The 13851-nt window shown below is 43.1% G+C and overlaps 1 protein-coding gene across 3 annotated transcripts in view; it reads right to left on the bottom strand.

Moving 5' to 3' along the window:
• Window positions 1-3770: 3770 nt before the first annotated feature.
• Window positions 3771-13851, bottom strand: part of zgc:109889 (uncharacterized protein LOC553542 homolog) — a 49871-nt gene continuing 39790 nt past the window's right edge. For 2 of the 3 annotated variants that reach the window (XM_042228357.1, XM_042228358.1), the window contains exons 6-11: window positions 12902-12970; window positions 12303-12347; window positions 10837-10970; window positions 10031-10333; window positions 9514-9926; window positions 3771-9191 (exon numbers count right to left, since the gene is read on the bottom strand). In XM_042228357.1, coding sequence (XP_042084291.1) covers window positions 9034-9191; window positions 9514-9926; window positions 10031-10333; window positions 10837-10970; window positions 12303-12347; window positions 12902-12970 — 1122 coding nt within the window. In that variant the 3' untranslated portion in view covers window positions 3771-9033. The remainder of the gene's footprint in view (window positions 9192-9513; window positions 9927-10030; window positions 10334-10836; window positions 10971-12302; window positions 12348-12901; window positions 12971-13851) is intronic. The other variant, XM_042228359.1, reaches the window with a different exon arrangement.

Genomic DNA, 13851 nt, shown 5'->3' with positions numbered 1-13851 from the left:
TAACTTGTGGAAAAAAAGTTAGCTTGTTTATATTATGCTAACATAGCTGTGTTGCTAGCGGTCATGTAGCACATCATTATATACCAGCTAGCCAAACTTCAGTAACCCTACAAATGTCACTGCTGTTTAGTTTTCTGTCTTCATTTATGCTGGAAGTGATAACAGAGCTGTACGTTTTAATTTGTTTCCAAAACTCCGCAGTCAGGACATGCTATATTGTATTTAGATAGAAGCTAGCGAGCTAACTCCCTGCTAACTTCTAACTTTGTTAAATGTCATAAATTCCGTTTTCATGGATGCCTGGATGTTAAACTCAATTGTTACACCTGGTAGAGCAGAACGCTGATCATTTTATTAAAGATGAAAGACTTTAGACAGTTTTTCAACTCTCAGTAATGCCATAGTGATCGTTTGATATATGGACCTGCAGCGGAGTTTAGGCCCAGACACGGCTAGTGACGTCAGACTCAACGACCGGATAGGATTTTTAGGTTGTAAAGCTTCACCTTTATTCCTTCAAACATACCTCTTGTCATTGTGGCACAATTCGTTCACAAGCTACTGCTATATGAACACAGAAGGAAAACTCGACTTCGCCTAGGTTTTACCATGTGCGCTTTGGACTACCGTAACTCATCGACCATTTGAGCTAGAAAAAAAATTCACCTGATTACTGAAAGAAGAGAAGCTGCGCTTTACAGGGATATTTGGTGTATTACGGTAGCACAAACGGTTTGCAAGCTACTGCTCTGGAAAAAGAAAAGCCAACTCCACTTAGGTGCGCTTCACACTAGCGTAACTCCTCGACCATTTGGGCAAGAGAGACATTTCAAATGGTGACTAAAAGACAAGAAAACGAGCTTTACGAAACTTCACGGTGCATCATTAGGGGGCACAAGCTGCGACGGTCCAATCACATGTAAAAATTGATGACTCATGGAGCAGAGTGACGAGTGTGGAGAAGTGGCAACGCCCCCAAAAGGCCTGGATATTTTTTAACTGTTGTTTCATTGTCACAACAATACAATAATGTAAAATGACTTCCAGATATTGAAAGCTGAGGGAATTCTGAAAATAGGGGCAAAAGAATTAACTTATAATATGATTTTTGGCCCTTTTACAGCCAAAATTACCAAATATGTCGTGGCAGCCTTAATGATACATAATAATAATGGATTGCATTTATGTAGCACTTTTCGACACCCTCAAAGCGCTTTACAATTTTACTTGCTGTTGGAGGCAAGCTACAGTTGTAGTTACAGCTGCCCTGGGACAGACTGACAGAAGTGAGGCTGCCATATTGCGCCATTGGCTCCTCTGGCCATTATCAGTAGGTGGTAGGTGAAGTGTCTTGCCCAAGGACACAACGACCAAGAAAGACAGAGCTGGGGATCGAACCCGCAACCTTCTGGCTCACATTCGCACCTACAGCCACCTTAGAATAATGAGTTAATTTAACCACATGAATGTCTTTGGGATGCGGGAGGAACCCACACCGGCACAGGGAGAACAGACAGACGGAAAGCCAATGTCCAGATGTTGTATTTGAACCTGTGGACGCTTTTGCTGCGAGATAATAGTGCTACATACTCTTCATCCACCTATATTATAAAATTCATATTTGAGGTACAATTAGGTATGTAGTAGGGGTGCAACAATACACAAAATTCACGGTTCGGTTCGATACTTTGGTGTCACGGTTCGATATTTTTTCGATACAAAAAAATGTTCATGCCTTTTTAATTTGTCATTTATTAAAATTATAAATATATATTTTAACTCAAAAGTACAGTTTTTAAATTTAATGTTGCTGAAACAACAAAGTAATAAAAAATCTATCTGATCGAGAAATCACTCATCTTTGGAAAAGAGAGTTTATTACAGAGAAATGGCTCTTTCCAAAATAAAAGCTATACTATACGCTTCTTCTGGGCTATATTCTCAGCAGCATATTAAACATATCAGGTCCCCATAAGGAGAATCATGTGCTAACGGCTGTCTAAATGACTCGGGTAAAGTTTGTAGCATGCGTGCTTGTTGTTTTTGTCTGCTTCCACTTGTCTTTGCACTAGGATGATGTCGGCGTAAATGTGCAGTCATAGTCATAGGGTTAGGCGATAGAGGGATTGTTCGCACAGGGCGCCAAACAGGCTGGGACCGCCACTGACTGACCTGTACTGTTACTCTTTACCTTGTAGTCTTTTTGGGTCTCAGAGCAGCTCGACAAAAACTGCTTGTCACTTGAAAACTGTATTTGGTCTCCTTGTCCTCCCTTTAAAACTACAGAAATAATGCCAACAGTAGCTCACACAACTACTATGTACTGTTTTATGTGCCTCTATATCATTTAGAGAAGGTGATATTTTAATCAGTGGTGAATATTTATTTATCTCAGCGCAGGACGGACTCAAACACTTGTCCTCTCTTAAATACAGTCTGTGCAAGTCATCCTGGGAACCGGTTCCATCAAGCACATTTTTTATTTATAGACCTTTGATTCCAAAATTAGATCCTGACTGAAATTAGGAGCAAAAACAAAGCAAAGAACAAAGCAAAAGGACTATCCATCACCAAGACATTTCTGTTTCTGAGCATGGGTCAGCTGTAGGTTTTTAGTCCCAAATAAAAGCTATCTCTTCATCATTCCAGCATTTCTGCAGTGCTTGTTGTTTTTGCCACTGAACTGTCTCTCGCTCTCTTTTTTTTCTGTTTCCTTCACTGCTGTGTCACCATCTGTGCCCCAAAATGACTCCTCTGTCCAAAACAGCACCCATCGGTTCCTCCTCCACCCTGCCAATGGCCCAGAACGGCACGGCGCTGGGACCAAACGCGTCACCAGCAGTAGGCGTGTCACAGCGCTGAGAACATAAAGTGATGATGGCTGGATTTACGTCATTGCTGTGAAATGACAGATACTGCTGAGTAACACTTATCAGATTTGATTCTCTGTGAGAGAGGGGCTGGTAAGGTTTGCTTCTTTGTAACAAAATTTAAATGCACATAATTTGACCTGATGTTAAGGGGAAATGAATGCCAGAAAACATCAAATCATGTGCGTCACAGGATGTCTAACAACTATCAATGTATAAAAATCTCTCTATTATATCCTCCTGTTATAGAAGACTGAACGTGCCCAAATACAACTATTAATCTTATTTTAAATTGATTAAAGTTAACTGATAATTTGAAAATAAGCAAATACCTAATCAGCCAATCTTATGGCGGCAACTCAGTACATTTAGACATGTAGGCATGGTCATGGACAACCTGCTAAAATCTAACCTCAAAATGGGGAAGAAATGTAATCCTAGTGATTCGATCCCAACTGATATGCTGGGATTTTTCCACACAACCAACCATCAAAAGAGAAAATATCCAGTAGGTGGCAGTTTACTGCGTGAAAATGCATTGTTGATACCAAGAGGTAACGGTAACTCAAATAACCACTTGTTACAAACAAGGTATGCAGAAGATCATCTCTGAGTCTGTAGCAGAAAAAGACCACACCGACCACACAACTCAAGAGTCTCGATTTCTGCTGTGACATTCAGATGGCAGGCTCCATCCTGTCTCATACGAACAGTGATGTAATGCAGATGTTTTCTTAGCACGTTTTGCGGTGAGTGTTTTCACATGTGGCTGAGGGAAAAAAACAAAGGTGGGCTACAAATGATGATCCATTAGTGTGTCTACGTTAACCACAAGGGACACAAAAAAAACAGGTCTGTGACTAATGCATAAAACCTAAAACAAAAGTACAGCATACACAGTTTTGTTCACCATTTATTAGCTATAGTTACATGCATACTTGCTTACAGTTGATTTTAGTGTGCAGTACACAGTTTCATTTAGTTTCATTGTCTAGGTTATATTACCCCAATTTTACTTTACAGGCTGCCTTACCAAAAGAAGTCTTTACAACATAGTTCGTTTTTCACATTTTCAACACATAACAAAGTTTTCTTAGAAGCCAGTAGCCATAGATACACAAGGTACGCTTGATATGCGAGGTCTCTGCTTTTGTTGCCAGGACCGGAAAAGCTGTCAGCACATCAAACAATACGGGAAGTAGCAAAATCGTCAAAGTCACAGCTTTACATTCTTAGAAGCTGCAGGGTCACCAGCTACTCCGGGCAAATTTCATGACTGAGTATATCTATGGCTCCAGCACAACAACACGACCATAGAATAAACAATCAGAACAATCAGACCACTTTTCTCTAGGTTTTTGCATCCTCCATTACGATACAACCTTCTTCCTTTTTTTTTTTTTAAATTCTAGGTAAATATTGGCCAGGTCTGTTGCAAATCCACTCTCTATCTCTTCATATGTGCTTTTTTTGCTTCAGTAATAATGTCTATAAACGCAGGCCTTGGCACAAATCCTTAAATCTTATTCTAAACATTCAGGGAGAAAACCAAGAACCTGTCCACTCATTGTCCGCCCTTTAGTCCAGTTGTGAATCTCCAGCAGAGTGCAGTTGTTGAGTTAATTGAGTTTATATACAAGAACAAAAAAATTAAAGCTACTTTTGAGCCCTGTCCCTTTTTCAGAATCATGTCGTTATTGGGAATAAACCTGCACGGGTAAAGGTGAAAGTACTGAGCAGTCTGAACAGTCTCAGATACAGACTTAGATTATTACAGCAGGAGATATGGAGGTCGAGATTAGGCCGAATGCTGCTGAACACTTTACATGTGCAAGAGTAATTAGACATTGAAGTTAGTGATTGTACAATTAAAGAAAACAGCTGTAATGTACAATTTAGACAAATGTGGAGTCCCACCAAGCACCACATGTCCACTGATGTCGTCCCCCCCCCTCTTTTTTTTCTGAGCTAAATATGGCCGGCTAGTCAAAACTGTCATATTTTCAGGCTACTACAATATTGTGCAAAAGTCCTGATCCATCCCTCATCTTTTTGCATTTTGGAAGTAGGTGCAGTACCTTAGTTTCATGCAAACATACATGTAAATACAGCATATAAGGAAAAAGCTGAGTTTGTATAATTCTAACAGACTTAAAAGTCAATATTTGGTGTGACAACCTTTATTCTTCAGCACAGCCTGAACTCTTAGACAATATTTCTTGTAATTTCTTTAAGTAGGAGTCGTTCTCCAGGCTTCTTTAGGGACATTCAAAGCTCTCTTTGGATGTTGGCTGTCTTTAGATGATCCCACACAAATTCAACAATATTGAGATCTGAGCTCTGAGAAGACCAATTCATGACTGATAGCGTTTCATTGAGTGTGTTTTTCTATCCAGTTATGATTTTACTGCATTGGCAGTGTGTTTGGGGTCATTGTCATGTTAAAAATTAAGTTGCTGCCAATTGAATGATTTACCAATGGTACTTTTCTGTGTTCACAATTCACATTAATTTTGACACAATCTCTAAAAACCACTGGCTGAGATGCAGCTCCAAACCGTAACACAGCCTCCACCGTGTTTTACAGATGTCTGCAGACTCTGACCTTATTACATCACTCCATCAGACCTGTTGTCACTGTTCAGTCCAGTTCTTGTGTAATTTGACATACCTCAGCCTTCCTGACAGCCACCCTTCCACTTCCACTGATTTCTAATGAGGCTTCAGTGAACAGTAGACGGATCATCTGAAGGTTCAGATGCATCTCTCAGGTCTGTTTCAGGTCTTTGTTGGATTTTTTTCCTATTTCTGACTTTTAGACAAAAATACTATTTATCTGTCAATTTTTCTTAGATTCAGCAAGAAAAATTAAAACCATTAAAACTTTGCAACAGGTTGCTAGTTACAAAGTACCTAAAGATACAATTTAAAATTATCTGTAAAGTTATCCTTGAATGAGTCATAGGTCAGTGTTAAGTCTCTGAAAATGAGTGAACAAGCAGCCAATGTCAAAGAAAATTCTGAAAGACCTTCACAAAGTCTGGAGAACTGTTACTCAAAATTTACAAGAAAGCCACGCTGCCTGGAAGCAAATATTTAAAAAAAATGAGGTGACTCAAGATTTTTGCACCATACAGCTTAATTCTAACCATGAATCCACAATTATGCACCTTGATTCATGAATCACTTTCCTTCTTAACAGCCTGAAAAAACTATTTTCACCTTTAACTTTTCAAATCTAAAAGTTGTAGAGCAAACGTTTTAATGTAATCTTCCACATGTACACTTGTACTTTTTTTGGTTAGGTGGGACCGTTGAATATCAGAAACTGTTCAGAGCGCACGTTTTCCTCACAAATTAAAAACCGACTGAAACGCTGTTGGGTTAATATCTCTGCCGCAGTGCTAGCACACGGAGGAGTAGAACTCCACTTCCCACAATGCTTTGCAATTAAAGGTTGCAGCATTAACAACAACAAAGAAATCAATCAACTGAAAAGAAAACTAAAACCAATATTAGAATTTGTCTTTGCAGGATAATGTTTAAAGGTCAACCTGGTAACAATAATAACAAAAGATCACCCTTTACGTGGCTTCTGTGATATACCTGTTTTATCTGGTACCTTCATCCTGGCCTGGACAGTTAGAAAAGCCTAAAATAAATCAAAATGAACAACTCACTGCAGCACGTTTGAAAAAAGAAAAAGCACATTATAAAAACACTACAGTCCAACCAGCTCATACCGAGGATTAGCCAAACCTATACCGAAAACAGAGAAGAGAGAATATACTGTAGATTACTGCCGCGAGCCTCTTACATTTATGTATTTATAGTCCAGGGGCTGCGTTCACAAAGCCTCCACAGACAGCAGTGCTGACCCAGGGTCGAGTGAAGGAGTGGACATGACCTTTGACCCTTGGGCTTTGTGAGAGCTGCTCCAGCTGTGGTTTAAGTGTGGAAGCGTTTATAATAAGACCAAGAGCACAGCACACAGTCACTGGCTGAAATGTCAGGCTTCACTTTATGAACGAATACAAAAAATACCAAAAACGAATTTCATGATAGTCACTGTTCAGACTGGGCAGATGGGGCTCAATTATTCAATGAGAGGGAAACTCGAACGAGGCTGCTGGCGCTTGTTTTCCCACACCAGCTTCATCCTGGGTGGGTGGAGTCTTTTATCACAGTTTCATCACACTATTCTAACGTTAGAAGGTATGTTTTTAGGAAATGCACTGACCCAACCCCTTTTTTTGTTTTTGAGAGTTTGGCTGTCCAATCACTTTTGTACCTGGAGAGCCAGCTTCCACATTTCTCTGTGTAGTTTCTGCCTGTAAGCTAACGCCAGCGTACTGCGAGCTCATAAACACACCTGTGACATAAAATATTACTCTGAGCATTTTGAATGCTGCTGATCGTGTGTTTGTTTGATATTATGAATAGGACCTCTTTAAAAGAGCTGTATAATCATGTCGAGGAACATTTTCCAGAGGGCTCAAATATGTTAATGCATATTATCTGGCTTTGAGAATAAGATTATTTGCTCATCGGTGGCCCAACAACACTGGAACTGGTTTGTTTACATGTCCCAACTGTAGAAATATCCCACCAGCATAATCTGTATATAAAAGATGGCCCCAGCTAATGGTCTGAAAAGTGAAGCCAACATGAAAGCTGGAGTCTTTCTTCAACCAGCAGGGGGAGACCTCGTGTTGTACATTAATCGATGGGAAACCCCCTAATCTTTCTTCTTCTGTGACTTTACGTGTCGATGTTGCACGTTCTCCCTGTATCATTGTAACAGTCAGGAAGGTCTCACTAACTAACGGTAGGCCCAAAGCTCATAGAGTGTACAGCATGTACGTCCAACAGCTAACTAGCACTTGTTTATGGCTGTGTAGCTTTGAAATGCTTTCTTAAAAATGTAATTTCATACGTCCTTTGTAACTTAATCCAACCCCATTAGTTTTTCCTTAGTACGCTAGTGGCTCAGTCACACTGGAGTAAAAACCTCAGAAGAAAAAAAAGGTGGTTACCTGGTAATTGCATTGAATTTTTTTTGCAATCACCAACAGACTTCAAGTAGATACAGCAACTAACTGGTTGTCCAGAGCTTCAAAATGCTGCACCGCCAACCTTCTGGGCTTTCACCTCGACTGCACAGGTTGCCTGGTGGGAGGCAATCGGTCTCCAAACAAACGCAGACTGACTCGAACACTTGACTCTCAGACTGACTGGCAAAGGTTTGCAAATCACTGTCCTCTAATTTCTAAACACCAGAGAGCACAACTCGTCTATAACGCGTCTCTTTGCAATAGGAGACTCAGCTCAGCTGGTTGCATACTAGTTATATTCCTATATAAAAGCAGGGTTGTTGAGTGCATGTGTCAATGTGACTGAATCATAAACTAACGGTGCTCTCCAGACAAGCGTCTCCAGCTGTACGTCCCTCCGCAGAGCACTTTTATCTCCCGTTAGCTACAGCTACATTAGCCACATCCTGTTAGCATGCATGACAGCTCACTACACAGAGATAATGCTGCTCCTGCTGTCTCACGCTGGTTCAGATGAGCCAAACTCTCAAAAGGTCAGTGTCTCCAAAGGAAGGTGTGCGTGTTTCATAAACAGGCATGACCCAGAAAGCTAGCGAGTTATCTGCTAATAAGCTATTTTTCTTTATTTTCCCTGATTATCCTTACTCGTTTCCATAAATCCTTTCTCAACATTTGGTAGAGGAGTTAAGATTGCACTATAATTAGTTTGTCTTGTGCTATATACCTTGTGTTTTGTAAACACGTCGCCCCCATACTCACCAGGGGCCCACCTGCACACAGAGCCTGTAATATTGCTAATAGAGCGTGTAGGGGAGGGGGAGCTGCTGAGTACTGAGTGTTGTTAAAGGTTAAAAATAAGCAGATGTGGGGCTGAAACAGTGTGTGTGGTTACTGTGCCATACACCCTGGGTGGCTGGACACAAAAACCTCTCTGGTTTAAGTTCACAAACAGGTGTGTGAGAAATGTATGACTGATATTCTTTTTTAATCAGACTTTTTTAGTTGATGATGAACATTAAAACTAACCAAACCCCTTAAGTTTCAACTTAGCATCACATTTCTCCCCCTTTAACTCTCCCCGCTTCATCTCTCTATTGTTTTTTCTTCTTTTAGTCGGACCATTCGTTCTCGTCGAGCTCGGAGTCGTCGTCGGACTCGCTGTACTCCACTGCGATACGACGCGACAGGATCGTGGCCACGTCGTTACCAACGGGCTCCCTCTTTGCCTCCTGCTCCCTCTGCTCCTGCACCTTCCTCAGCTGGATACCTGGAGGGGGCAGAGGAAGGGCGGAGTTAACAAAAAAAAGATAATTTCTATTAAGAAATAAGTAAATTCTTGGGGGTTTTTTTATAGTGTAAAACCTTTAAAACATTTAAAATTTCTTTATGTGTTTGTTCCACCAAAATCAAACTATTTTGGATGCAAAGGCATTTTTCAGTTATTCAAACTCATCCATCCTGGTAGTTTTAATGAAATAAATTTGTTTGTAAGCAACCAAAATGAAACGTAGCTGTGTTAACTTCCCTGCTCTATGTGGGTGCTAATAATAAAGACCCTGTGCGTCCCTTCCTCATACAGACGCACTCACCTCTACGTATGGCCGCCAACAGGTCGGAGCGGGCGTCGCTCATGGGGATCATCCCCAGCATGGTGGACTTCCTCGTCGAGGGTGCTCCGTCCACAGCTGACTGACCGATAGCGGCGTGCGGGGGTGACGGGTGGGCCTGGTGGCCCACGGGGGCTCCCGGAGGAGGAGGAGGAGGGGCGGCCGGGGGTGCGCCTGAAGGCGGGTGGGAGGGGGAGGGCACGTAGTTGGCTGGGGGAGGAGGAGGAGAGGGTGAGTAGGGACGGGAGAGGGCGGAAGAGGTCGGGGGGACAGCGGAGGTGGCGGAGGGCGGGGCGTTGGTGGAGTCGAAGGCGGTCTGGGCAGAAGGGATGGTTAGTGGGGGTGGGGGAGGGGCCGGCGGGATGTAGTACTCGGGGATGGTGGAGGGCTGCCCTCTGGTGATGGAAAGAAGTAAATTAAAGATTTTTAATGAGTAGAAACAAACTAAACGCGAACAAAGCCGTAAAACAGATCAAGCAATAACACGCAGAAAACAAACCCGTGTGCGGCGCGGTAGTCCTTAACCGACTGCTGCCTCGGCCCGTTGACTGTCGGATCTCCTCCGGCCTGGACGCCGTGTCCCGAGGGGGTTCGGCCCAGGGAGGCCACGTGCCGACCTGTTGCCGCAGCACCGCCTGCTCCCGGGGGCTGGTTGGCCGGCCTCAGGCCCCGATCCAGTGACTGCGTCTGGGCCGCGGCACTGAGGTGATCCCTGGTGTGGTGGTCGGCGGGGTGGGCAGTGCTGGAGGCCTGGGTGGAGGGGTGGTTGGGGCTGGCTGGGTAGGAGTCGGACGCCATTGATCTGTTGGAGAGTTGTAATTGAAAATTAGAGGGCAGGTAGGAAGGAGCAGTGAATCATGATAACAACAGAAATGTTAGATTTTCTATTCCTTGTATTATTTCCTGCTCTGCCACAGCAGTGACTTCAGTCCCTAATGAAAGTCAACCTCATCTTTTCCTCCAACCTGCTGTGACGCAATCCAGGTGCTCTGCACTACATTTGCCAGAAGAGGGCAGCACAGAGCTGTAAACGACACAGTAAGCTGGCACTTCTTAAATCTCTGTATTAAGCAGGTATGTGCTTAAATTATGTGACACTTATAGTGGCTGTGTAACAACGCCAGCTTACTGTGTACTATTTATAGTATATGAATAGTATTTATAGGCTTTAAAGGATGAGAGAAACACTCATCCAATGCCCATCCTCAAACACTGACTGTACACATAAACTAGAACAGGAAACAGGACCTCAGAGACAAACCTCACTTGTAGCTAATGTATGTGTGTGTGCACACGTGTGTTTACCTGCTATCTGGGGACAGTGAGCCTTCAGAGGACATGCCGTGGTAAGGGGAGGGGGCGAGCCTGGCGTCTGGTCTGAACTCTTTGTCGTAGGCCAGGACGTTCCACTCCTGGCGTCGGTTACGAGCTTTACGCACCTTCAAGGTTAAACCGGGAGAAACGGACACGTTACACTGCAGTTACAGGTAAAATTATATATGTATATAATTATAGTAATGGAGTTTAGAAAGATTAAGCTGCTGTATTACATCTTTCTCCTGTAATCCTTTCACAGTCACTACCTTTAGAGCGGAGCATTAGAACAGCTGTACCTCTATTGCACCCTACTAATAGAAAATAGATTTTTACTGTCTCTACTCCAGTAGCAGCATTTACTAGAGATGCCTTTTAAAATGATTAAGAGCTCTCCACACTAACAATGTGGTCTCTGCTCTTTTTATTCCACTTTTATTAAGTATTTTACCAGCAAATTCACTTTTCTTTGGCTCTAAGCAGCTTTGTGATTTATTTTCTTCTTCATCAGTTCTTGATGGTACTGATGCAGTTAGGATGACTGTATAAGACCAGCTCAGATAATACATCTGCTAAAGTGCCGAATCAGTGTAAATGAAGGAGGAAGGTCAGATTACTCTTAGTAAGCCAGTAAATTTGAATTAAAGTGATTTTTCATGGGTGTCAACGATGGAAATCAAAGCTAAACTGAAAGAAACACAATATTCCCACAAACGTCGGGGAGCCCGGAGTCATTTGGGGTCCAAGGAGGAGGAGATATGTAAGAAAAGACTGATGTTTAAGGACAGTAACGTGCTTTGAAATGTGCAAGTGTTTACTCAGTTCCAAAAAAAGCACATAGAAAACCTGTCTCCAAACCAGCTGATTATTACAAACAGATTAAGCGTGACTGCTAACTTGACCCCTTTGATCTACAAACTGATAACACCGTGTATTCTGACAGCTTCCTATCAGAAGCAGCATTAACGTTTTTCAGCAGTTTGAGCTACAGTAACTCGTCTGTTGGATCGGACCACACGGGCCAGCCTTAGCTCCCCAATCATCAGTGAGCCTTGGACGTTCATGACCCTGTCACTGACCACTGCAGACCAGGAACAACCCACAACATCTGCGGTTTGGAGATGCTCTGATCCAGTTGTCTAGCCATCACAACTTGGCCTTTGGTAAACTCACTCTAGTCCTTATGCTTGCCCATTTTTCCTGCTTCTTACTCATCAACTTTGAGGATAAACTGTTCATCTTCTCTCTAATATATCCCGCCCACTAAGAGCTGCAACGATGGAGAGATAATCAGTGTTGTTCACTTCACCTGTCAAAACTATGATCTGCTTTATACTCTGTTAAAAACTGTTCATTAAATGATTGTATAGAGGATTTAACCGCTTGCTTTACTCTTGTTTTGTTGATAACTCTAATTAAATGACCATTAATAATAAACTTAGTAAGTGATTACTGACCTTCTTCACTTCTCTGCTCGGGTCTTCAACCTGCCTCTGCTGCTCCTACGAGTGACACACAGACACACAGAGGAGCAGAGGGAAACTCAGCTGTTGGCTATTTATTTATTTACTGTGTAAAGGGAAATATAAAAAAGCTCAACCCCATCACCAGCTCCTTCACCACGGGGTAAATTCACACTGACCCAGCCCCCAACACACACACACACACACACACACACACACAGTGTAAGCACCACCCAGTCACTATTCGACAACACCAAAAACACCGGTACAGATGACAGAGCCAAAACTTGTGGGAGCACAGGACAGCAACCAAACCAAACACGGAGGGTTAGCAAGACGGTGAGGTGTTAAGCTGAGGTGACATTAAACACACACACAGACAAACAGGAGGGAGTGTGTGTGTGTGCGTGTGTGCTGGCATTTATTTAGTACTTTCATGTGTATCAGCGTGTCTCAATGGTGTTAGGACATGTCTGCTTTGATAGGTGAGTATGTAATGTGTGCTAGTGGGATGTGTGGGGAGGAAGTGGAGGGAGGGGAAGTGGGGGGGGCAGAACGGGGGCAGGTTAGGTTAGGGGTCGGGGTTGTCTTACAGAGATGGACAGGGGGCTCCTGGGTTGGGCCTGTCTGGAGTGGGGCCTGTCAGGGTGGGCCGGACAGCCCTATGGAAACATGGGAGAAAGACAAGCTGGTGCGTTAGACTGAGCAGAGGAGGCGGAGGAGGAGGGGGTGGGGGGTGTCTTCAAAGGCCAGGAAACTAAAGATAGAGAGAAACGAAGGAGGAGGCGCTGTGGGAGGAAAGGATAGAGGTGGAGGAGCCATCCTCCTGCAGCACGCTCGGGCTCTCGGACCTGTTGAGTAACAGCTGAAGCTGCGTTGTTTCGGAGGTGGGAGGGGGGGGAGGTTCTGCATGGTTTCCAGGTCGAAGGGAGGGAACAGAAAAATGTGAGCAGCATTAAATTCAACAGAAATATTGACCGAACTGCAGCAAACACATGCAGCAGCAGCTGTTGAGCGGTTACAATCACCAACAAAGGAAGAGAGCGCCAAAGGAAGTGTGAAGGGGAACACCACCGAAGCTCAGCTCTGAAATACTCGTAGCTCAGTTCCTATTAGTTTGAATGGATTAATAAACGAGAGCAATGGTGGTGTGCTGGAGCTCCTTTCAGTGCTCCAGGTTATTGGTGTTCACGTAGACCAGCGCACAGACCTGCAAACTGAATGCACTACTTTAAAACAGCAGGACACAGTTCAGTTAAATCCAGCAGGAAGTGAGCGTACAGTAGTGTGCTAAAGACTTGAGTCACCTCTGGTTTCTTTACATTTTTGTAGGAAAATGGGAAATATTCTTATTCTTCAGCACAGTCAGAACTCTCTTATGGAAGCGTTCTTGTAATTTCTTTAAGCAGTCTTCGGGAATAGTTCTGCGGGCTTCTTCAAAGACATTTAAAGCTCGTCTTTGGATGTTTCCTCCTTTTCCCCAGATTTGAAGAATGGGCCGGGTGTGTCCTTCGTGGCCCACCATATCCCAGAATTCATAGCA

This window comes from Haplochromis burtoni, unplaced genomic scaffold (assembly GCF_018398535.1).
Source record: "Haplochromis burtoni strain Fernald_Lab_line unplaced genomic scaffold, NCSU_Asbu1 Contig_319, whole genome shotgun sequence".
Lineage (NCBI taxonomy): Eukaryota > Metazoa > Chordata > Actinopteri > Cichliformes > Cichlidae > Haplochromis > Haplochromis burtoni.
This window is presented reverse-complemented; position numbering and strand designations above follow the sequence as displayed.